General features: G+C 44.9%; 1 protein-coding gene and 1 pseudogene across 1 annotated transcript; one reads left to right on the top strand and one right to left on the bottom strand.

Annotated features, from left to right (window-relative positions):
• Positions 1-1,331: 1,331 nt before the first annotated feature.
• LOC142033394 (1-acyl-sn-glycerol-3-phosphate acyltransferase alpha-like) lies at positions 1,332-7,107 on the top strand (annotated as a pseudogene).
• A 2,073-nt stretch (positions 7,108-9,180) lies between these two features.
• On the bottom strand, positions 9,181-22,208 carry LOC142033393 (eosinophil peroxidase-like). The gene is made up of 13 exons (XM_075033321.1): positions 22,112-22,208; positions 21,422-21,518; positions 20,381-20,556; positions 19,632-19,755; positions 17,149-17,278; positions 16,338-16,538; positions 15,927-16,242; positions 14,649-14,809; positions 14,016-14,268; positions 12,412-12,582; positions 11,316-11,553; positions 10,591-10,808; positions 9,181-9,221 (listed from the first exon to the last, which is right to left on the bottom strand). Exons 1-13 carry the CDS (start codon positions 22,206-22,208, stop codon positions 9,181-9,183), a joined length of 2,223 nt encoding a protein of 740 aa, XP_074889422.1.
• Between the last annotated feature and the right edge of the window lie 3,941 nt (positions 22,209-26,149).

Raw genomic sequence — 26,149 nt, 5'->3', positions numbered from 1 at the left:
GAGGTGCTTGTCTTTTCCATGTGCTGGTTGGTGCAGGAGCAGTGAGGAGCCTGTGGATGAAGCTCTTTGCTTTGGCTGCCTCTCCTGTGGTTGCAGGGAAGCCTTGGGAGAGCTGAGCAGTAAGGCTTGCAATCACTTCTCTCCAGTTTTCCCATGAAAGACAGGAGAAGAAGGGTCCCTGACTAAGCCAAAGGAGCAGGAGGCACAGGCAATGCCTTTCTTTATTATCATGCCTTTCCTCAGTTTCTTCATGAAATATTACTGAGGCTTGTCCATTTAACTGTTCTTGGGGATTTAATGTTGTTCTTTAGGTTGCAGGTGACATTCAGTGTGGTTTTATGGGCCCTTGCATTATTCCCTTTTGAGAATCTGCAGCTTTCAGTCCTGGCTGGAATTTAATATTGTTATTCCCCTTAAGTGACAGCTGCTTGAGCAAGGCCTGTCGTGCAAATAATGAATCACGAAGCTTTTGTTTTTCAGCCTAGTCATTGCACTTACTGCAAAGATCCTTTTCATGCAGTGGTTTTAGGAGCTGAAATGCAGTTGGAGCACTCCCAGGTTATACTTGCATTTTCCTGATTTACTTCTAATGTATGCAGATGCTGTCTAAACACGTGCCTGCCTCTGGCCATGAAAACATCAGGAGTAACTGCTCTTGCTTTGTGTATCTTTTTGTCTAGACATGTGGCACTTTTGCCACTTTTCCCACTCTACTTGAGGAATGTCCAGTTGCTCAGCTTGGTCCCTCCAATGCCTAGATGTATGGGGCAGGAGATGGCTGCTAGGATCACTGGTTTTCTCTTTCTCTCCTCCATAATACTAATTTCTGATTTCCTGGACAACTTGCGGCCACCTCACTTGTTGGTTAAGTTCAATGCTTGCACAGAGAGTGAGACAGTCTGGTGTCTGTGCTGTCCGCCTTATCCCGCTGCCTCCTATTAAAGATTTTCTTAAAAGTTCTCAGGGTACCTATGCACAGAGCCATGTCAAAGGGGAGCTGTGTCTCCAAGCAGTCATTGCTCTACCAGCCCAGAGCCACACACCCCCTGCACATAGGCATCCTTGCTATCGCGTGTTTGCCCCTGCTTGCCAGCCGGCTCCTGCACACAGTGCTGCTGGAGTGCCCTTGCTAAACTGGCTTTCCAAAGTTAGTTTAGCTCTGAGCAGCAAACACAGCCTTTCTGAAGCATTGCTCCTGAATCTCGTTCCAGCTTTGCACCACCCACATGTAGCTGATCAAGGGAATCTAAACTCTGCTCCACAACATTGGGTGCTTGTGACTCATTTAACTGCGCTGTGCAGGCTCCTCTGGTTGACTCTGGGATGGAAGGATGGAGCTTTTGCTCCTTCATTAACCATTTACTTTTCTGTTCATCGTGTTTCTAGTCCTTTACCAGGTGAATCCTGCATTCAGACACTTCTGCAAGATGACCTTCTATAAGTTGTGGCTCTTCACCCTAAGCATTGTGGTTATTATGATCAGTGTTTCTCGTGAATGTAACATGGAAAACATGGAGTTGTCTGTGGCTTCTTTCTGCTCTGGGCATTGAGTCAACTCGTGCTCTGTTTTGTAGGGTCCTGGGAGTTGCACTGCAGCAGGGAGGAATTAGTTGTATATTGGTGTGAAGAACTGACAGGCCCTGTAATTCAGAGAAAGGATGTGGGTTTCAGTATTGTATTTGAGTTGATAGAATAACAATTTATGCAAGCAAAGGATGTAAAAGGTGACATAAATTTGACAAACTAAGTAATGCCAACAAACTGGATGTAATGCACAGGTAAAGTAACTTGCTGGTTTTAGTAAAGCTCTCCTGTCTGGTCTTCAGAACTGTATTTCCCTCCTCCATGTGGCCGATCATTCACTTTCTAAGTTGTGTTGAGAAAGCCTCTGCAGGTGCTCTTCTCTTTCACAGCTTTATTCTGACCCAGTGCCCACCTGAACAGGCACGAGCTGACATTACCATGGTGCAGTGCTGGCGCCTGCATTTACACTGTCCCCGTCACTGCAATTACAGCCTGGTGCCCCCAGGTCTGGCAGCCTCTGAGCCCATCCCCTCGCTGCCCATCCCCTCTCTCCGTCTGTTTCTGCCTCTGCAGCAAGCTGCCGGACTTACCCAGAGGCTGCGCAGCTGCGTGTACACATGTGATTAGCAGCGGTGGGCATTAGTAACTTGGGGTGTGGGTTGAGTGGGGGCTCGAAGATGACTCTGTTAGATGGCAGCATAGTGCTTGTAGCCTCCTGAAGTGCTGCAGAGGCAGGATTTACTATTCATTGTTGTACGCTGCGGTGGGAGTTGGTATCTCCTAACTGAGCATCAGCCTTTCACTTTAAGAAATTTTCTTCAGTTCTTGACTTTTGTGTCTGACTTTTTTAGTTTCTTTATTTTTCCAGTATCTGTTAAAATATGGCTACCAGAATTGCAGTCTAACATCACCTAGAGGCAAAATCATCTCTCTTTCCAGAGCCTGGGCAATAGCAGAATTAGGTGCATGTTTATTGCAGCCTGTATTCGTGTTTCAGCAAGGTGAGCAGGGAAGTAGAGTACAAACAGGTGCACTATGAATTTTGTCATTATCTAATATTTGGCTGATCCATGGAATTGCTGTAGCTGTAGTTGCTAAGCCATTGGTCTAATGTAGCTTGAAGAAAACCTGCTAGGTGTATTTGTCTTCTCTAATGAAATGATGAGCTCAAGAGACATACTAGTTGCTCTTCTCCAAGTCATGAGTCAAATCTGGGTCTGTGGAGAAACAGGCTACTCTGCAGGAGCAGTCTGTGAGATGGGCTGGTTTGGAAGAATGGTGTTTGTTCCCTTTACCCAGCTTCAGCACCTCTTTGGCTAATGTCCACTCCCTTTTCCCAGGTTTTTGTGCATGTCATTCCTGCCCCTCAACTACATCTTTGGTCTCAAGATAATGGTGAAGGGCAAGGAGAACCTCAGGACTAAGAAACCTTTCATCCTCATTTTGAATGACCAGACCTCCCTTGACATTATGGGTATGTGGTGATCCTGCCTGCTGCTCCCGGCCCCAGTTGTCTGTAGGGGAGGGTAGTACAAAATCCCAGGTACTGCAGGCAGAGGAGCAGGAGTGGCTGCTACATAGTCCATTACCAGCTAGTCTCAAGTCAGGGCTGATCTCCAGGGTATTAAAGCCAGGGTTGTTTTCCAGGGTATTAGAGGTATTTTCAAGCTAAATCAGCTTCATCCTTTCCAAGACAATGGGGATGAGACTGTCAGTTGATCACAGCCGTGTCATAGCTGCTCTCATTAGGCATCAGCAATAGTCCTCCTCTAAGTGGGTGGTTGGTCTGGACACCCCCAGAATCCCTTTCCCAACATGTTTCCGATCCTGTGAAGCTGGATGGGGACTGCAGGCATGGCATCTCGTAGAGCAGAGGGCTGTAGGCCAGAATCTGGAGGAAACCTCAGTGCAGATAACTTGTTCTGTCTTTGTTCTCCCCTTCCAGTGATGATGGAGGTATTACCAAGTCGCTGTGTGCCCATTGCAAGGAAGGAAATCCTCTACATGGGCACTTTCAGCCTAGCGTGCTGGCTTTCAGGACTCATTTTCATTGACCACAAGAAGAGGGAAGAGTCTATCACTACCTTGATAGAGGTGGCACACTCCCTCCACAAAGAAAATGTGAGTGGGGAGGACTCTGGTGAGGAGCCACTAGAACCTTGATGTGGCTGGAAAGGGATCTTTGGGCTGGGCACTGAGCAGAACAGAGTAAGAGCATCTCTGGTGTGTTCAGTGTGTTGTGTGTCCATAAAGTGCTTGAAGTGGAGGAAGATGATGTCTCTGCATGATCAGGAGCAGACAGATCAGTACCAGGGGAGTATGCCTGTGCAGTGGCTTAGAACAGTAACTGAAGGTCCCTCCGTCTCAGTATCTTCTCCCTCCTGCAGTTCCACGTCTTGATCTTCCCTGAAGGAACTTGTAGTCACGGTAGCTTCATGTTGCCCTTCAAATGTGGGTGCTTCCAGCTGGCTGTGAAAGCCCAGGTGAGAGCCACCTTCCTCCTGCCCCTTGGTATGCGATTTGCCTACCATGGTCCACCAGCAACCAGGGCTATGTGGCTCCTGGTCCCTGGCTTTCCTTCGGATCAAGCACATATCCAGGACCCCACGAGGAGCTTGCAGGTGGCTCAGGAGGGGGCTGTTTCTGGGACAAGTGGAAAACCTTCACAACTCAGCTTGTGAAAAAACTGGGAGGACCTTGACAAGAACCCTGGACCTGCCCAGGAGGAATTTCTGCTGAACAGGCCTCTGCGCATACTAATTTGACAATCCATGCGTTGTTGGGCCTAAATACAGAGATGAAAACACAAAACCCAACAGCGAGGACATTGGGTGATATGGTTAAATGATCTAAATATCCCCCCAAAACTCTGAGTGTCTACTACGAAGCTGACTGGGATAATTATCAGCAAGGTGCTGGATTCACCTAAGAACACCAGTTCTGTTTTGGGGGAGAAATCTGAAAATTTGTAGATTCACTGTAGACTGCCTCCCCTCCAGGTCCCCATTATTCCTGTAGTGATCTCTTCCTATTATGACTTCCACAACCAGAAGGAGAAGAGATTTAGACCAGGTGAGGATGATCTGGGGCAAAGAACAGGCTAGGTGTTGGTGCAACCTCAGTCCTTGGAGGGAGCCATGAGGTGGGTGGGCAGAGGACCATGTGCGATGTGGAGAGAGCAGCCAGACAACCGTAGTTTCTGTCTTCTTGGGAGGGGAGGGAATAGGAGATTCCAGGCATCACTTTCGCCTCTGCCCTTGGATTTCTCACAGCTTGTCCAATACCTGTATGAGGGAACACGGAGAAGCAGTGGAGCCCAGGGGCAGGTCCTGCCCCCAGCCCCACCATGCTGTCCTTGGATCTGCAGGTGCATGGAGAGTTGGGAAACAAAAGCAAACATGGAGCTTTCAGCAAAAGTCACCCTGAGAGTGTGTCTTCTCCCAGTTATCATGTTTCATCCATTTATGGTGACAAAAATTTCTCCTGGTCACTGATAAAATGTTATGGGGAAAAAAATTATGTAAGTCTTGGCTTCAGAAGAAAAATGCAGAAAAAAATGTTTCAAACTCCAACAAAGAAAGGTAACCCATCCTGTTCCTCCACTACCTTTACTGACACCCATCCCAAAATGGGCTTCTGCCACTTTCCACCTCCCACCAGGCCAGCCCTGCTGTTTCCCAAGGGGAGGACTTGCATCTGACATTCTCATTCCTCCCATTGTTTGTGCCTGGGTGTAGTCATCCCCTGCCAGGCAGACACCTGGAAGAGAGAGTTGGTGCAAACGTTAAACATTGCATTGACTGTTTCTACTAATCTTTCATCTGCTGGGACTATCCTGTCTCTATTAGCAACACACAGAAGCCTTTTGGTACTGGAAGTATTCCCCGCTGTGGGTGTCGATAGGAGCATGAGCAGGGACATCAGCCCTGCTCTGCTAGCCTGCTTCCTCCCCATCATGTCCCTGGTCAGTTGGGCAACCAAGACAGAGCACTGCTCTGGGAAATCAGAGACGAACGCAACGGGAAGGGATCCCTGAAGCAGCTGAACTTTCTGCTTTAAGCAAGGCCAACTCTAAAGATAGATGAGTTTTCTCTGTGCCTTGTCCAGCCAAGTTTGGAGTAACTTCAAGGAAGGAGATTCCACAACCTCCCTGAGCTTTTTAGGAAAGACTATTTCTGGTCGCATGTACATTTGACTTTATAATAACCTCACCCTGGGAGTTAGTGGTTAGCTGACCTCTAAGCCCTTTTCCAAATTGGTGTTAAACAGGTAGGATCTTCACTGCTGGAGAAAGAACCACAGTTAACTTTTCCTGTATCTTCCCACTTTTCCCACCTGCAAGTTTTGCCAGGGCTGATTCTGAAGAGGTGCTACATGTGGCGAAGATTTCTGCACATTGAGCAGGGTGATCCTCAGGTCAGGACAGTTCACCATGTCCACAGTGGCACTGGGCATGCTGATGAGCTTCTGGAAAGCCCAACTCCGTGTCTAGTGTGTGCACACTGTCATGCATGGAGCAAGTCTGGTGCTTGCTGGGAGTCTGTTATACCCCTACAGACCTACACTTTCAGCACAGCCCTGTCATCACTCAGCTTTTTCTGTAGGACCATGAAGCATAGTAGACTGCTGAGATACCAAACCTAGCTTTGGATGTAAGATGGCAGGCAGGGAGCATGCCTTCTTTTGTGAAGCTTTTATCTACGCTTCTGTTTTGCCTCCCTTGCATGGCTCTGCTAGCAACACTTCTGGATCTCATTTCCTAGCACACGTGTAAAGGCATGCAAGAAAGTTCGAAAATAACACAGACAGTCCCCAGATCCTCAGGTGCATGTCTGTGCAGGCACTGCTCATCTCTGCTGGCCAGAGCATGGGCCACTGGGTGCAAGAGCAGAAAACCATGATGACAGCTCCCCAGTATATTCTTCCTGTTTACACCAGTCCATTGCTTAGATGCTTCCCAAGAGAGTATGACACACCTTGGCCAAACAGGGAGTCCTGGGTGCAATTTCTGCATCCCAAAGTATGTTTCTGGAAGGGGGGACTCTGCTGAATTTGGTATACATAGATCATAGCACGGTCAGTTTGGATGTGTGGTATTACAGCAATCTCACTAAACAGACCCCGAGGTCTTTCTGCTGTGACAACTTCTATATGAATCATTGCATTGGATGTATTTGGGGAGAGATTCACTTGTTTCTGTATTTATGATTTTTGCTGTGTCTGTGAATGGGAAAAGCCTGGTTTGGGCTTTTGCTTTGTGCATCTGGGACATGACTGGGTTGCTACACCACTGTTGGTGTGGGAAAGAGGGCATTTCCCTTCGTTTCTGTCTTGTTCCTTGGTTTGCACAGATCCCTCTGCTATGTCTTCTCTTGCTCTTCTACACCACTCACATATTTTCTTGCCCCTCTCTGGCCCTCTTATCTCACTCTTCCAGGAAAAAGCATAATCCAGATCCTGCCAGAAGTGGAAACCCTTGGCTTAGCCCCAGACGATGTTCCCAAACTCACTGAGCAGGTCAGTGACTCCATGCTCACCGCCTATCAGGGGATATCAGGAATGACAAATGGGACTTCCCATTAGCGATCCTATCTTCCAGCTCCAGCTGTGCGTGTAGCAGTGGGGCGGGGAGCATGGCAACCGCAAGAAGGTCTTGCAGCAGAGACAACCATGGATTGCAACCCTGATATAGCAGAGAGAGGCAAAATGGCCACAGACGAAGAAAAGCTTGTAAGTGGAGCTGGTGAAAGGCTTGCCATGTTCTTCCAGAGAACTGTGCCACCTGCATGGACAGACACATGGTGGGTAGCTGGACATTTCTTTGTAATTGTAACCCTGAGAACTTCTCTCTAGCTGGACCCCAGGCAGAGCTGGACCCTTCCTGTGATCATTGCTGCATGCTTATAATCACATTTTCCCATTCAAAACCAACAAGGTGGAGGCATTTATCCCAAGCCTGTGACCATCCTGCCTGGGGAAGTGGCTGTCTTGGGGTTTGAGGACTGCCACATTTCCCTGGAAGCATACTCAGCAGAAGGCACTGTCTCCTACCTCTTTCTGTACGGAGCAATTGGGAGGTACCTCTGCCACGAGAGGGGAAAGCCAAGGCAGATTTGGAAGAGCGGAATTAAAGACCTTACATGTGTCTGCAGGGGCTGGTGGTTTCTTTGGTTTTTCTAGCCTTCCTTTTAAGCAAAGCAAGATTTTGCTTTCAGTGGTTGAGCAGATCTTGAAAGTGTGAGGGGAACGTGCCTGTGCACTCAGAAACCAGAGGCAAACAGCAGAAATGTGTTGCTTAATATCCTTGCCATGCACTGATAACCTCATGGTTTTTAACACAACCTATATATTTTTCAACTCAAATACACTCCAGGAGCTGCAGCTCCTGATTTCTGAATACTGCCTGGTTTTGCCCTGTCTTCTATGTGTCAGAGGATGATGTCTTGCCTTCTTCTGCCCAGGGTCACTGCAGCCTTTCCCCACATCCCATGTGCTGAGGGCTCATGGAGCAGCATGATCCTCAAGCTCCATCACTCACCTGGGGTCCTGGCAATCCAGCAGGTCTCCTGCAGACCCCCTGGTCTGTGGGTGGGCAGTGTGGGGTGCTGGGCTGAGCATGACTTGCCAGCATACCCCACCATGGCAAAGCATGTATGCTGATGCTGTAGCCATGAGATTTTACCAAGCATGTCCTTTAAAGTCTTCATCAGAGAGGCACCTGCTCTACCCACAAGCTTCTCTCATGAGTCTATCTTAGGCTGCCACCCTCTTGCTCCCAGTCCCCTCCTTCCCTCCCAGTTGTGCCAAGGAGAGATGGAAACTTAATATGATTTTTACATGTTCATTATTTATTGACTTCATAGGGTCTTGGGAGTGACCATCCTAGCTGGATGATTATTTTTTAGCCCTAATGCTTGTAGTTTACATAGCAGCCAGCTTATGGTTTGCTTTTTTATGCTGATACGTTTAGCTATGAAGCATAGCCGAAGAATATTTTGGACACATTTGACATACCAGAATTGATGTCAAATGTAGGTGAGTGCATACAATGTATTTTATTACTGCCCAGCACACCCAAACACACACATGTTCACTATAGGATTTGAATAAAAGATGTCTCTAGGCTTCAAGATGCAGCTGCCATTCTCCAGTGTCTTCAAAGACTGAAATACTAATTAGAAACAGCCTAAACAGTTTACGCTCTTGTGCAAAACAAGAAGGAGATAAGAAAAGCTTTGATAAAGATTACATGAACTTGCTAATTTCTGAACAGGTACAAAGGATAAGGAATTTGATTTTAAATGCAAGCACACCAGCCTCCAGATTTGACACCCATTCAGGATGGGAAGTAAAAAAATTGTCTTGATTGTGCCTTTAGAGAGTCATAAAGCATCCAGCACCTAACCAGCTCTTGCACACCTCTGAACATTTTTTTAGGGCAACAGACAATAAAATGTCATTACCTTTCCACCTGAAGACTTACATTACTGGAAGCTTTTACAAATAAATGATATAAAAAATACAGTACAGCAAATAAAACAGTAGACATAGTCTTGAGCCCCTCCCTGGGATATCATGTGCCAAGGTTCAGTTGACAGCAGTCAGCTGAGCATGATGTACAGGCAGCACTTTCCCAAGAGCAGCTCAGTGCCACCATTAGGAGTTTCCAGTGCTGGTCTGATGAGCAGGATTAGAAACTGTCAATGAAGCAGAAAAAGTTACTGAGAGGCAGAAAATGTTTCCGGGACACACTTTTTCTCCCCACATTATTATTTGACTCCATAGCTTAAAATAGTCACTGGTGAATGAGTAATTGAGTATCAGGTCAGCCCTGTATCCTTGTACCTCTGAGACACCGCAGTACTTCCAGCCTTGTCAAAAGGTACCTCCAGTGACCTAACATCAGACACCCTTTGGATGAGTGCTTTTGGGGCAATTTCTTGGCACTTGAAAAGGTTAAACTTTTAGCAGTCACTTTTTAACACCCTGGGATTTCACTATCTCTGGATTATGCAAACACAATTCAGGTTCCTCCCAGACTGGTGATAAAAGGGCCACAGGAATAGGCTTAGCAAGTTTTACTGACCATAAGACTAAATTAATAAAAGAAATCAGGAAGCCTCTATCGTATCGAGAAGGCAAGCATCAGCTGGACTTGGTTGCTAAAGAATGGGGTGAAGTCACCATAATTTAGCCTTTCCATCAAGTGCAAATGTCTTTCTTAAACAACAGTGTCTCTCTCAAATACAGTTAATCAAACTCAATACAGGAACTGCCTGGAGATGCTTTGTGGTCTGTGCCTTGCACAAGGACAGAGAAGGTGACCCCTAGATATTGTGATCATCTATAAATGGGTTGCCAGAAGGAAAAAAATCCAACCCAGTCCATTCTGCTCAGGTCATACCTGTCTTCTGCAAGTCTCTGTTCTCCCTACACCATTTTCAACTGGGAGAGCCTATGCCAAAAGCATATCAATAAAAGGACACAGCTAGTGTCCACATCTCTTAAATGAAGACACTGTTTTACTGTCTTTCAGGATGTGGTACATCATAATCTCTGACTATGTGTGTTAAACTACTGGTGTGTCAGGCCATATAGTGTCACAACAACTCCAGATATACCTTAAAATGCTTTAAAGCTTTAGGGAAGGCAAGGGGAGAGCAGGGGCTTGGAGCAGCAGAGTATGAATTTGGAGCAGGTTGGCTAATTCCAATTAATTTCCTTATGGACACCCTTTCTGTGAAGTAAGACTCCAGTTGTCCTGGAATAAGGTATTTAGAGGACACATTCACAAGGGCCAGAACAGACTGGATTTTCAGGGATGTCCTATCTAGCTGAAGAGAAAGAGACAGTCTAGTGAGGGATGACGAAGGTGATGGATTGCAAGGAGACTAGGCTAACAGCATCTCTGCCTCCAGTGGTGTCTGAGTGGGGTGAAGGGATGGTCAAGTCTTTTGGGGGGCAGAGTCACTGAGATGACCTTAATTCTTTTATTTCTTTAGGCATGGAAGAGTCTGACCTTGTAGGGCATTTATTACTTTTGACAGACCTCAAACAGCTGTGTACCTTTTGTGCCACTCTCAGGCTCATCTTTCCAGGGTGAGAGGTTGAGCTTGTCGATCTCATGGCAGTCAACAAAGTTCTCAGGATAACTGTTGATCTTGAACACATCCCTGGGTATCTTTTTGATATGAGTATTGTCACAGATCACTGTTGACAGTGAGATTTTTCTCAGTGCATGCAACTGCTGCGGAGTGAAAACTCCTGGTTTCTCCCACCAGAATCTGCAATGATATTTTCAGAAGCAGTTTATAGTCTCCTTGAAGGCATTTGGTGCTGGATACTTCCCAAGATGGGAATCTGATCCACCTTGATTCATCAGGCAGCAGGCGCACCCCCTTGGAAAGAGGTGTCTCCAGTGTGGCCGGGTCTGGATTCTGCCACTTTCCTGCCAGTGCAGAGAACCTGCCTCTTCCACACAGCATCACCAGGCTGCTGGGCTGCAGTGACTGAGCCTCCTCTTTTGTACCCTGAGAGCAAATGTCACTTCAGGCAAAGACTACTGCAGGTTACCCATGGCCTGGAGCTGGTACTCCTCAACCACATGGGTCTGCAGGAATGGGCTGCAAAAAAGACTCCTTTGGCAACTGGGCTAAAATCAAAGTTTGAGCCTTGCTGGGAGCAGTCACTGGCATGTTGGAGATGGGCTGGATTAGTGTGTCACATGAAACATCAGCATTTTTTTCCCATAATAAATGCCATGGGAAAGGTTTGCTTTCAGGGCTACCTACCTGTCCCCATCACGCAGGTTCCTGAACTGGGTACCAATGATGCAGGCCAGGAGGGGTCCAACTCTGCCCTGGGGAACAAAGGGCTCTGCGATTGCCCCAATCCAGAGGTCAATATTGTCCGGTGTCCCATACAACTTCATGAACTTCTTGGCCAGTTCGGAATTGCCTAGCACCTCAGAGAATTCATCTACGTTTTGAGGCTGGGAGAGCCCACAGAAGCGCCTCCAGGCATTGTAACCTGCAAAAGCAGGAACAGTGGCTGATCAGGACCCATGTCTCCCCACCATCTGCCTAGGCTCAGGAGCTAAACAGACCTCTTGGCTTATGAGCAATATCTCCTTCTTCTCATGGCATTAAAGGATCTGGAAGACATTATTGTTTAGACAGTCACCATAAGTACCATATTTTCAACAGTCCTTTTTGTATGCACACAATTTGGGTTGTCTTTGCACACAACTACAGGTTCATTGCATCCTGTCGGTTAGAGTCACCTAGTGCTGAAGGGGAATGCACCAGTCTTTGCCATTTGGGGAGGGAAAACTTCTAGGATCAAAGTCCTAGAAAAGAGCAACATTTGGTTGTGCTTAACTCAAGAGCACCCCTTCTTCTCCAGTGCCTGGGGGCAATCATACCTGTGGGTGCAAGCCACTTCTGCTCAAAGCTGTGGGTTGTCTGAAGACACAAAATAAGCATTGATGGGCAAAGAACAAAGCACAGATGGTCTATCTAGCCCACATGAAAGCTGAACTTGGTTGTTTGCATCTGTACCTTCTGTACCCCACACCACCTCTCTTTGCAATACACACTCTCTTTGCAATACACCATTGTTTCTACCCCTCTTTATTACATTATCCCAACTATCATCTTTGCTTTCTAAGCCTTTTGTCCTTGTCTTAAATCCCTCAGAGAAAGATCTTTATAATACTGAGACCTTTTCTTCCCTGAGCTTGACTGTCTATCCATCCTTTGCCCTCAAATTAAGGTACTGTTTCTTCCCATTAGTATGGAAAAAGCTTAGTACATTCACGGAACTACTATAAACAGCAGAGGAAAAAAGAGTATTGTTCACAGGACGTGTGGACTTGTGTCTCCTTACCTGGAAGGCCATGATCTCTTCCCCGTTGCATGTTCAGGGCTGCTAGATCAAGACCCATTATCTCTGTCTGTTCGAAAAGGTGGTTCTGGAGCTCCTCAACAAGCAGTTGATTCTGTTTCATCAGTTTTGCATGATCAACCACCATGCCCCGTATCAGTGGGTCAATGCCACCTGCATCCATTCCAAACCAGGAAAAGACTTATTGTATGAAGTTCCAGCTTCGATGGTCCATTTTGTGCAGCTGAAACAGTGCTGCGTGAGATGTCTTTTCTACTCTGGGCTGTGTGGGGTTCACCTAGCTCCATATTTCCATTTCAACATATACTAGTGCATAGGCACATACCTGCATATGCCAGTAGATGAGGCCTCCCTTTAGTAACTAGATTCCCCACCTCCATCCCTCAACCTTCCCTTCTGCAGCCCTAAATCCACTTGTTGCCCACCTGGACCTCCAGGTCAATTTCTGCAGAACTGCTCCTTAGCCTGTCAGTCCCCAGCATGTACTGATACATGGGGGTCTGTCCAAGGTTTAGGTTTTGCAATTGCTTTTGTTTATAATTAACTATTAATTTACAATTATTTATTAAAATATTAAATACAATGATAGAATCAATTCATGTCTGTTTGTCTATGTCTTTTTCATAGCCATTAAGAAGACAGTATTAGTAAAACACAGGAAAATTGGCTGCATGTGTGTAATTTGGTATGTTTTCCCTAATTAGTTAGATAACTCATTTTGGAAGAGACATTTGTCTTCCTTGGAAAGATTCATGCCTGTGCATATCAGCTGTATAAGAGCAGGATCCTATAACTCCCTTTGGAGTCATGAAGAGAGATGGCCACCACTAAGAAGCAATTACGCTGTCTTAGCTCAGTTAAACTGAATGGACCACCCTCTGGCAATGCCTACTAATTACAGAGGGATATAATAGCTTAGCTTGACCTAAATCTTAGTTGACTGACATTTGGCATTATGAGCCTCATGCATCCTGCAACAGCGTGAGCAGTTGCACTATTTGAGTGAAAGTGCAATACTTGCACTGTAGGATCTCGCTGAGCTGAGATGTACAGCAACTTGAGAAGGAGGTTTAATCTGTTATATATTCTGGTTATTTAGTGACATGCTCAGAATATGAATGCAATTATCGTGCAGTGAACTGAGGAAGACAGCACTGAAAAACTGTGCAAAAGAAGGTACAGAACTGTATATTCTGATGCAAAATCCTGCTCCAATGTGGCTGCTTCTGCAGGAGTTGGTGCTTGATAACATTCAATGGTTGGAGTATAACAGCACATGATTTTTGGCAAGGGTCCTTTGCCAGGGTACAATGCAGAACCAATGTTAGGCTCTGTTTGGTGACAATTCTGTAGGACTGTCCTGCTGCCCCACATTTAGCAGACCACAGATTTGTCTGCAGCCCCTTGGGTAGACATGTCATGAGCACCTTCCAAGTTGAATGGCACTGTAATTCATGTGAGGTCAGTTAAATAAATGGAGCTAAAGAATTTTGGGGAGTCTAGGCTCATGTGTCTTACCAGCTGACCTCCACCTGAGTGTCTGCTTCAGGACCACACCAGGACTGCTGGCTGCCCCATGTTCTTACCTTCCATTATAATTCTCCATGTAGCGCAAAAGGTCAAATGAAGAGGGACATGGGAGAATGAACCCAAAGGCTGAAAACTGTCATCCAGACGGGATACAAAAGGCTGTACTAACGTATGACCAAATCGGAAAGCCAGGGAAAAAACATTTGAGACTGTAGGATTCACACTGTCATTGTAGCCACTGTACAAAGGGATCCACTTTCTGGTCTCCTCCCCAAGCAGAAGTGGGAGGTAATCTCTGTATGTTATTATCTGAAAAAGCACAAAAGCAGAGCAAGTCATCAGCAGTTGTAGCAGAAACGCCATCAAAGTCAGGTGCAGAGCATGAACATGAACTCTCCATCCAGTAGCAGAGTTCATTAAGATCTTCAGAAAAAAGAGCTGTAGCAATGGCATGAGTTTGGCGTAATATATTAAAATTATTTACTATAATAAATAATTGATAAATTGGTAAAATAATGGATAAAAAAAGCTCTGGATACCATGCTGTCTCAGATGGAGGATCCTTATTCACAATTTTCAACTCCCACAAATAACTCCACTAGGTCTGCAAAGCATGGTTTTCCTCCTTTTCCTGGAAGAAAAACCATTCCTAAGCATGTGGATGATAAACTGTGATCAGTGATCAGTACCTGGTTTATGGCAACTACAATCTTTCGACTCTCTTGGTAAAGCTTTTCTCCATCCCAGTGAGGATTTAATTTCCTCAGCTCTGTAACCAGGTGGTTGTGTTCGCGTAGAAAGACAGTGTGCAGTGCAGAAAGTCCCAGGTTTTCAGTTACCCGTTTGTCACCTACAAATGAAAATATTTTAGGAATTTTGTAAATTGCTTTTTATTTCAGCAGCAGGTTTTTGTGTTAGAAGAGTCAGTGTTACTGGCAGTAATGCTCATGCTTAAGATTCCTAGCAGTCATTATTCATGCCAGATATTTCTTTCCAGCACAGACAAAACATTCTCTGTCCAAACTATTTAGCCAAAATCATTAGATAAGAGGCTTTGGGAAATTTAAACTATACTGCACATGGACATGAAGCAGCTGTAAATGAATCGTTTTGAAAATCTCATGTCTGCCTTCCTTTCATACTTCAAGGATACAATCTCCTTTCATATCAGTGCTGTAATGTTTGGTTTTGAAAATTTGTCTCAGTTCACCCAAGTTGTAAACACCTCTGAGAGGTCTGTGAATGTGCCTTCAGCAGAGATGTTGAGAGAAAACTGGAGAGGATGCAGTGAAGACCCTCTGACAGCTGACGGCAGGGAGTTCTTGTGTGCAGGGAATGAGAAAATAATGTGCAATGGGAACACTCTATATTCTTATGATTGACTTTGCAAGCTTCACATTTATAATTTTTTTAATGTTCTGCTTATGATGGATCACTTCCCATTTTAATAAATTCTGTGTTTTAAGTCATCAATTTGTTTACATTTCAGACAAAATTCTAGACTTGTCTTCTGATGTAGGTTGGGATATTTGAAATATTAAAAATTTAGAATGTGGTACCAGGAAGAGTTAACTAAATTGATTAAGAGCATTTAATTGTTAGTAGTGATTGAGTTGGAAACTGAATGGTGAATTCCAGGCAGGAGAGAAAAAAGTCACTGAGAAGTTTTAAACGCTGGTGGTTACTCTATTGAAAATTTCTCCTACCTTTGAAATGACTTTTTAAAGGGAGGATGATTTGCTGTAACTCTTTTGGGAAATAAAACAAAATAATTTTCATGTTTAATTAAACAATTATTGCTCAATTATTATTCTTTTTTAATTTGGGGAAGGGTCTCCTGTCTATCACCTTACATAATCATGTCTTGCAGCTCCTCATGCAAATATAAAGACAGATCAGACACCTGACCATAATGACTTTTTTTGACTTCATGGGCCACTGAAAACTACTCTACAGATGCACCTTACCTGCTTTAAAACAGGGGATGTTCATGCTCTCATTGGTGAGAACACAAATACTTTTTGTTGTGTTCTCAAAGGGCAATAATTCCAGCCCCTCATCAGTAAAATTCTGGTTCACAGCCATCAAACCTAGCTGGTTTGTCTGATTTCTAATACTCTTTGCCACAGAGTCTTCGCTGCCGTACACCGTGCTGGCATCGATGAATGAGCTGACAGCGTTGATCTGCTCACGAGTAAACGTCCTGGGATTGCACATGGATGCCGACTGGATGAATGGCATGCAAGAGTTCGACTTCAGCATCCGTGGGTCATCAGGGGGAAACTAAAGCAAACAAACATAAGCAATGTCTCAGAAAGTCATGGAGTTTTATTTTTACTCTCTTAAGATAGCGTGGGATGGAATGAAAGTCAGGGTACCTTAATTGGGAAGCAAGGGGACTTGAAGGCACAATCATTCTCGCAGTGAAGCTCTGGGCTTGCTCCTGCACCGCTGGCAGGGGCTAAGTCTATGTCATGGTTGACCCACTGGCCCCACTGCATGAAGACAAGAGAGAGCTCTTGATCTTGAGTGACATTCTTGTTGGCTGTGTAAGCAATTTCATTTGACACTTTTCGAACCTGCAGAAAACCAAAACGAAAATGTGTGACTATCTCTACCATGGTGAATTTACCTCTCAGTATAACACCCACTATGAGATCATGCATAAGACGATCTTAGATAAGCTCATAACAGTTAATTATGGCATTAAACAGACCCGTGCCATGCACCAGCGCTATCAAAACAGATGTGACTTGACAGTCATTCAGCCAAGCCCATCTTCATGTAAAGCCTTTCATGGCTGAAACTGATGTACGTGCACACATCCGGAAAGTCAAGAAGATGGCTGAGGAACACCCAAGCCTTATGGTTTGTATAAACATCCTGGTGTATCTGAGACACTGTGGTGCTGTCTGCACCAAACCTTGGGATGCACACTTCTAAAAATGTTATGTGGTCCATGCTCTCCTTAGTAAAGTATTCACAACCTTTTTGCTCATGTCTGTCTCCACAAAAAATACCCCCCCAAGCCATAGCTCAGTTGTAGAAAGCAAGCCTCAAATTAGCACCTGAGATCAGAGGAAAGGATCAAGAAAATTAGACTCTAGATGTTGCCACTGTTTCTTTTCTGATGGATGCAGTGAGGGCAGTGCCCACTACTGTTATCTGGACAAGAATAACAGTTCTCACCAGCGGGAGTGGAAATCCATTGTACAGCTTTCCTTCACTTGCTCCTCTGGGAACAGACACGCCATCTTCATACGCTGCTGGGAGCCAGCGAGCAAATGCACGGTTTGAGGACCCCAGATGAGAATGCTTTCTGGTGCATCACAAGAAGAAAAGCAAACACCGGTTATTATTTCAGAAATGAACAGGCTTGTAGAGACTAACGTTTTGCAGCCCTTTAATCCGTGTCTGATCACTCTGGTAACAGAGGTAATAGCCAGAAAACACTGAGAAGTAAATAATATCAAGATTACTACTGCAGAGAAAAATGAACTTTTTTGACAAAATCTTTTCTAAAAGATTTGTCATGCCATAATATTAATTTTATTTGGCGTTTAAATCTCTGTAGCACCTCTGCCTCCACTGCTGCACCACACAAAATCAGTCTCACAGTAGCGCCATCATCAATGATCAGGGTGGCCATGCCTTTGTCCAGCTGAGGGCTGGAAGCTTCCAAGGATGAAGATCCTCCACCTCTGCAGGGACCTGTGCCAAGGCTGCCCCTTCAGGAAGTTTTTCCCCATGTCCAACACAGAACCTCTCAAACTGCAATCATAGAATCATAGCATGGTTTGGGTTGGAAGGGACCTTAAAGATCATCTAGTTCCAACCCCCCTGCCCCCCTGCAGGGAGACCTTCCACTAGACCAGGTTGCTCAAAGCCCCATCCAGCCTGACCTTGAACACTTCTAGGGAGGGGGCATCCACAGCCTCTCTGGGCAACCTGTTCCAGTGTCTCACCAACCTCACAGTAAAGAATTTTCTCCTAATATCTAATCTAAATCTACCCTATTTCAGTTTAAAACTGTTACCCCTCAACCTATCACTACACTCCCTGATAAAGAGTCCCTCCCCATCTTTCCTGTAGGCCCTCTTTAAGTACTGGAAAGCTACTATAAGGTCTCCTCAGAGCCTTCTCTTCTCCAGGCTGAACAACCCCAGCTCTCTCAGCCTGTTTTCATAGGAGAGCTGCTCCAGCCCCCGATCATCTTCATGTCCCTCCTCTGGACTTGCTTTAACAGGTCCATGTCCTTCTTATGCTGGGGACCCCAGAGCTGGACACAGTACTGCAGGTGGGGTCTCATGGGAGTGGAGTAGAGGGGCAGAATCACCTCCCTTGATCTGCTGGTCATGCTTCTTTTAATGCGGCCCAGAATGCAATTAGCTTTCTGGGCTGTGAATGCACATTGCTGGCTCATATTCAGTTCTTCATCCACTAATATCCCCAAGTCCTTCTTTGCAGGGCTGCTCTCAATTCACTCATAGACCAGCCTGTATCTGTCCTTGGGATTGCCCCACCCATGTGCAGGACCTAGCCACACCATAGCTGAGGGAATTCCATCAAATATTAAGAACCCAGTACCACCACGGCTCTTATTTTGATTGCTATTACTGTCCTTGCAGGCAGATTTTTGCAAAATATTCAAGTGCTATCCCATGGTGTCCATCTCAAGCTGAGCAAGATCCTTGGAAAAATGTTAACATACCACAGAGTCCCCTCGCTTCTGAGTGCCTTGTTATCTCACTGGCAGCCCACTAGATTAGCAAGCCCAAGGACAACCCTAACTAACCTGAGCCTAAAAGTCGGCATGGACACTGCTGTCCTTGGGTCACCAAAGGCTCTGGGGTCTGTAGGTAAACTTACAGACTGACTGTAACACTAGCACCATGTGAGCTCCCTGCATGTGTGATGCTGAGTTGTGCTATGTTTTCACATCTGGCACATCTGTTTCATACCACGTGCACATCAGATATGAGTCCCACTCAGACTTGGGGGCTGGAGTTAGCACACCAGACAGCAAGTCTATGGCAGAACAGGACAGCAAACCTTGACTTCCAAGTATTAGGCTCGAAGTTTTGCCATCTTCTGGTCAAAAAAAAAGCTAACAAGGAAATATATATATGATCCCCAGTTTGAACCAGAAGGGAAGCTATTGCATAAGGATACACAATACATGAAGCTAGAAGAGCCAAGAATTAAAGTCTTATTTACTTCCCATCCTTATGCATCACAACAGCAGCCACGGAGATGAGACATGTTGATAGCTGAATATCTTCATACGAACCAGTCTGGGGAAATTTGTATTATCCATGCTACAGAAGAGTAGAGGGGTGATTTCCTGGAGCCTCAAGCGGAGTGAGAGGCTGGCTTTCATAGTCCCAAAATCTGCTTTCCTCAACTTTTCACCTCCCCCCACTCCAAGAAGTCCCTTCCCTCACCCAAAGCAGCACATGGACGGCAATGGGCTGAAACCTGAAATTTTCAAGAAATGACATCTTTTTCCTGCCAGGCGTAGGTAGAAATGAAACATCCGTTACAGGGACCACTAAAATGAGCATTTCACTTTTCTTGCCCTGATGAAAGCTACTTACACAAATGACCTTAAGCCATCTATCCTGGCTCAAAGTACAGGCTTGGGACTCTCCTCGTCCACACGCAAACCCTACCTGTTGTTGCACTCCCCAGTAATGGTCCGGTAAATGTCATGATTTGGGCATTTAATGGAACGAATCTGATAGTCACAGCCTGTTTCTTTGGAAATCATCTCTTTCTGTTTTTGGTCTAGGAGGTCTGCAAGAGAAACAGTGCAAAATAACATCTGTTCTTACTCATTTTTATTTTAGCTTCTTGGTATTCTAGGTCAATGTCTGAGTCAGAGCTGTGTATATATAACACAAGGATTTGAATTGTTCCGTGCCTAAACCCTTTTGTGGATCAGCTCTCACCTCTGGGCTAGGGAAACTAGGCTGGCATGGAACAACTTTCCAGGGGAATATGGGGAGCATCATCACCAGCAACGTTTTACCCCAGACTGGGAATAAAATTATGACCCTGCAGGGTGGTACAACCTGGGCAGGTGGGTGTGAGAACCAGAAGTGGAAGATGGGCTTCTGTTCTCAGCGGTCAGACTCTCCTGGCATTCCACACGTTCTGTCCCAGGTTTATCACACTTATTGTTAGGCTGCTTTTATCATCAAAGATATGAGACAGGCACTGCCAAAGATGATGAATAAAACACCAGGTGGTTTGACCTGCCTCTGAGCGTGCTTAAAGTCTATTCACCGGGGGCTGTTGTGGGGAAGGTTTTTATGACTAGTTATTTAGAACATGGCAGAGCTGCGCTCTGACTCTCCTGCTGTGGTAGATTTTTCTGCTCTTAGCTGTTTGTAAGATATTTTGGTCTAAATCACATTACCTGTAACATTGAGTGTCCATTTCCCAGAGAGACGCAGCTTTATTTTGAGGAGTTTCAAAGTAGTTTCCAAGTAATCGGCAGCACGGACTGCAGATCTGGTTCTTCCTGCTGGGTCCTTTAAGTGCTTCAGGAAATCCATTGAGTTGGCAACATTTTCCTCTAGTTTTCTCTTTAAGCTGAACATAAGAGAGTCCCATGAAGCACCTTCTTTGAAATCAGACCTCCTCTGTCATGCTAGGCTGGGTGTACTTAGATGTGACAGCGCTGCTGGGTCCCAGGCAGGCTCTGCTCACCTAGGACAAGCTGGCTGGTCATCATCTTTGCACTTTGCACTGATTTTTGCAAACAAACCATAGTGTTCCCTACTTCAAGTTTGCATTATGTCCTTGCCACGATAAATTTTGTTATATCATGTGGAAAGCTAGATCAGTGGAAAACTGAGTTATTCGGTGACTGGACAAAATTTTACATTTAGTATGTCACAAGATATATCCTGTGAACAGAGACAACCTTGGCCATGCTGCATCTCTTCCCGGTCCCATGGCTCCTTCTTGCACAATGAAAAACCTTCTGTAGGCTGGGTGCAGAGAGACTCCTCCCCAGAGCATTCTGCTTCCTGGAACCAGCCTTTTGGGACAATATATGGACGGATACCCGGGATTTGGCTTCCACCAAGACTTGTTTGTGACAGGGTGTTTGTCTGCACAACTGTGGTCGTTCTGGGGAGGGGCAGAACTTCAGCAGCCAGGAGAGGATGCAACATGTGTCCAGTGTGCCTATACCACTAGGGACTACTGAGAGGTGCCCATGGCAGTGTAGGTGAGGAGGCAATAGCTTTGGGTGATGAAGGGTGGCCCTGGGACTGAGACAGGACACTAGAATCCAGACAAACTGGGCAAAAGGGTCTCTCCAGCTATGACAGGGAGAGCCTTTGAACAAAGGCTTTTCTATAATAAATATGCATTAAAAAGCAGAATAAACACACACATATGTTCTCTTATTTCCTTATAATGTTGGGGGCCTCATGCAAAAAGGACTCACCTTTTTCGGGCATGTAAATATGCTGTGTCTACCAGCTGCCTGGCTTCACTAATGCTGCTCAGAAGAGAGGAGTCTGATAGTACCTCTGAGTCCTCTGCTAAAAAAAGAAGAAAAAGCAGAAATTGAGGATACTTTGTAATGTACACCAGGAGCTACACATCCCACCCCATCACTGGGTGCTGAGGTGCACTCATTCGCTTTACATGCAGTTCCCACTGTGTGTTTAGTGCTACCTGGACACCTTTATCGGTGCTTCTCTTGCTCATCTGCTTCATCCCATTGCTGAGGTCCTGAAAGTCACAGGACAAGAAGTGACTGTAAAGTGGTAGCTTATTATCCATTTCATAGAATTGGCTCTGACGGCTTTGGGAGGCTTTTAGGGAGTTATTTTTCACCCTTGTTTTTGAAGCTATTCTTCCCTGTGAGAAGGGAAATGCATAGAAGGAGCCAAATATATGATCTCACCCAGTTTCCCTGTCACAAAATGATGATCATGTGCTTGGAAGACCTGTTGATTAAAAAGGCAATTTCCTTAGATGAGTTTCTTAGGTATTGACTTCATTGTTAGCAGGTCAATCTACAGGTTATTTCAAATTTGTGTTGGAGCTATGTCTAACTAGGAACTCAGACTGAGTTTTGACTCACACCCTTTCAAGCACAGTAGCAGCTGAAGGAGGAACAGAAACTTACTATTTAAGGAGGAGTCCCTTGCCCCGACTAAGCAGACAGTGATGATGGATCCTAAGAGAATAATTCTTGGTTTCATGCCTAGAGAGAAATGCAACATAAATCTTCTGAATGGGCAGGTCTTTACTGAAGCATCAGAAGAGATTGACAGGTTTGGTTTGAGTATTTCTTTTGGGATCCAGGAATAAAATACAGCACCCCTCTGATCAGGTCTGTAAGTGGGACTCGGGCTGGTGAGGGCTGTAGCTGTAGGCATAGGTGTTAGCAGGACACAGGGACATCCCTGTGATGTGGGACATTCAGTAAATCGGGCTGAGTAATTGTCAAGGAGGAGGCAGCCAAGTTACAGTCCAGGCTTCAGTGACGGAGACTGTTGGGAAGGTGCAATGGAAGAGGGCAATGTCCTGCCTTTGGGAGGGTCCTGCTCAGGTGGCTGGTCTAAAGGTTATACCTCACACATCCCTCTCTGCCCCCTCTGTCTTGTTACTGAGGAAAACAAGCTGCTATGTCTAGCACCGGTCTTCCAGCCTTCAACCACCTCCATTAGTCTTCTTGATGCTCCCTGAAATTTGCTTCTATTTCTTTTTCACATTAATGCTAGAAATGTTTATCCATTGTTCTCATATGACACAGTGCCTTCCCTGAAAGGAGATCTTCAGCAAAAAGGTTACAATTAGATATATTTTAAGTAATTTAGTCAATGTTTTAACTGTTTAGAACAGGAAGGACAGACAAAATTTGGAAGAACTCACAGTGGGGCAGGTTATTTTACATTTACAATCTGTGGCAACTCTTCAACCATCTTCAAAGGGATTGAAGGCTGCTTATTCCTTGCAATCTTATATTGCAGGGTACTGCTACATACATGAGGCAGAAAAGCTGTCTTTTCTTGTTTCTCAAAATAAATGTATTTCACATATGGGGGGAGAAGTAAGTATGAAGGACCACCAGCTCCTAATGCTCTACTCTGTCTCCTCATTTCCTTGGGATCACCCATGGAATACACCAATACCCACACCAGAAATATCAAACCAGTCAAATACAGATATAAAATTTAAAAGCACTGATCTTACCTGCCATCACTGCAGAGCTGGTAGGACTGGGAAACAAGCCATTCCTTTATAGCACCTGCACCAGGACAGAAAGTAGCCTGGTCTGACCTGGGTGTGGCCAAAAATGGAGAAACTGGGACCAGACTGAGCCAAGAGGAAATATCTACTGGTTTGCTTTCCTGGATTAAGCAGAAAGGTGCACACTTCTCCATTCCTTCTGTGTAAATGTTGACTTCCTTTTTGACCAATCAGTAAAAAGAGAAAAAGAATAAAGACACACATTTCTTTTCTGCAAGTGAAAGAGATTGGCTTCATTTTATGATGGTAAAAGATGATGGTGAAATTTAGCTTCTTTTTCGCTTTTGGTTGACATCTCTGATGGTTTGGGAAGCCAGAAATGGCTTGTTTTGCCAACATGCATTTGTGGAGTATACCAAGGTCTAAATACAGCTTGTCTGAACGGTGGACCTGCCAAAATTTGTATCCAGGAAACCCAAAGTTGTGTCCCATTTAAAATTACTTAGTGAGATGGTTTGTATAATTAAACAGTAGTCAGATCATCAGTGATTTGGAAATGCATATAAAAATAACTGCTGATCATTGTGGATGACAAAGACTGGACAAAGAACAAGGCAGCTGCACAGAGCAAGCTCGAGCTGTTTTCAGCAAAATCATATACACAGTAATATCGACAATGACAAAGTTATATCTGTGTAAATAAGAACAGGCCAGAGGTGCAAAATGGAAGATTCCATCCTGAAATGTCTGGAAAGGAACAAAGTATTGGGCCAGACGAGCACTTTAACATGGATGATGACAGCTATACAGGCTGATCACAAAAGACAATGCTGAATTCTAACTGACAATCAGCCATGTAAATCTCACAAGATTAGGTAGACAATCCTTCCTACTCTTTAAATATTTTCACAGTTCTTATTAAGCCAAAATAAATAAAAAGAAAATATGAGACAGGAAACTGCTAACAAACATATCATTTTAAATATGGGAAAAAAAAAAAAAAAGATTTGTGAACGTCAGGTTTTCAGAAGCTGAAAATACAATGTCAATATTTCTGCCCTAAAGAGAAATTGAAAACCAAAAGCAGGAGCTAGCCCCTAGTACCAGGGGGACTTTGATCACCCTGGCAGGTGCTTTACCTTGTCCATCCAGCTTTCTGCCTACAAAATGTACGTAAGCAGAAGTCCAGGTACCTGAAGGGTGGTTTTGTTATTTCTTTTGTATTTGTGATACGTGTCATTGCAATTGCATTAGCGTCACAGTGACAGTTTTGTAACCCCCAGTTGCCCTTGGTACAAGGACACCGTCTGCCTTCGAGGGTGTGTGCCAACATTTGCAGGTAGCCTGATGCTGCTCCCACGATTGGAATCATCTGCCATGCAAATGTATTAACATGATATGTGTCCTACCAATTACTCAAGCCTGGGTGTAAGTGCAGTACCCAGGGCTTTCACATGTCCACAGGCAAGCTGTCCTATGTCACCTCCAAATAGGATTCATGGTGTTTTGGTGCAATCTTTTGAGCTTCAAGAGAAACCAGGGTATCCTGCCCACCAAGGCTGATGTTCATTAGCAAAGCGTACAAGACATCTGGGCAGCCAGGGCGTTAATTATCCGTTAATTAGCCAATGAAGCAGCAGATTCCTCCATCAGGTTTCCTCTCTGTCTTGAGTGTTTAGAAGCTGCATATTTCTTCTCTTTCAGGCTCTTGGTATTATTAACATTACTTCTCGGTATTACTCTGCAGGCTGCAGATCTTCACCTGTAAATCCTAGTGTAAATCTAACAACCTGTAGCTATGTGACCACTGATGGTGTTTGCTAAATACATGATTAAACATTAGCTGTAGCAACAAGATCATTAAACTTAAGCAACACAAAAAAGAAACAGCTCATTATTACATTCATTATTTCCCATCCTAATCACAAAAAGCAACATCCTCCCCTTTCCCATTTGACACATCTCTGGTTTTCCTGCAAGCATTTTTAGCACTCATTTTCATGACACAGACACATTTATGATAAGAAAATGCATGTGGGAACCACAATGTCTCAAGTTTAGCAGTGATTAAGGACCTAATTTAGGTACAACTTCAAACACAGAAAGTTCCTTCTTCACCTGCCAATGACATATTTTTCCTATATTTCAAACTGTGGATTTATTTGCATACTACTGAGAGTCAACAGCCTGAAGCCAAGTCTGTCCTTGTCCAGGGCACAGTGGCATGGAAGAACAACTAGAGGTTTAAAAAACTGTATCCAGTGCATTTTCTGCTCCAACAGGTGAAGGGCAGAGCTTGTAAAGGGATGGAGTGCAGGATAAAATGGAAAAAAGTAAGAAGTGGTAGCTTAGCCCCACAGAAATTGTAGGGCGAGTAGAGGAGGAAAAGTTCCCAGCAGTTCAGGGGTGACAGTTAATAAAACCAGTTTGTCCAGCTTTAAAAATATAAAGGCTGCAGGACTAAAAAGTAGCTTTAACTCTTTATGGAGAAGGCCATCTGGTTCTATGCTCAAGGCCAAATACAGCCTCTGGATGGCAGAGGAGTGTCAGAAGGTGGTGTACAGGGGAATGCTGGTGATGAGAATACCCTGCACAGCTCAGTCCAGGTTTCTGGAATAGCTCTTACAGGCTCAAGGGTATGTCCAGGGTCTAGATACAGGCTCATGACTGGATACTCTCTGGAGAATATGTAAGGAGCCAGCCCCAAAGCAGCAATGTGGGTTGAAAGCATGTGAAAAACTTGAGAAGCTTTTGGCTAAGAGATTATTTCCTCTTTACTTCATCACACTATAGAGCTGTAGCTCTCCCACTCAGAGCACTTTCCTTCTGCCCGTGGTTCAACTAATCTACCCCCATCAGCCAGCAGCTCTAGAGGAGGGCAACTGGCACACCAGGAGGGTCTCACTCTCGAGCCTGGGATGGTAACTGGTGAGGTTTGCTGAGACAAAAACCTCAGTCCCCCAGGAGGAGC

Source organism: Buteo buteo, chromosome 7, assembly GCF_964188355.1.
Source record: "Buteo buteo chromosome 7, bButBut1.hap1.1, whole genome shotgun sequence".
NCBI lineage: Eukaryota > Metazoa > Chordata > Aves > Accipitriformes > Accipitridae > Buteo > Buteo buteo.
The sequence above is the reverse complement of the archived record's forward strand: the minus strand, read 5'-3'. Positions and strand labels throughout refer to the sequence as shown.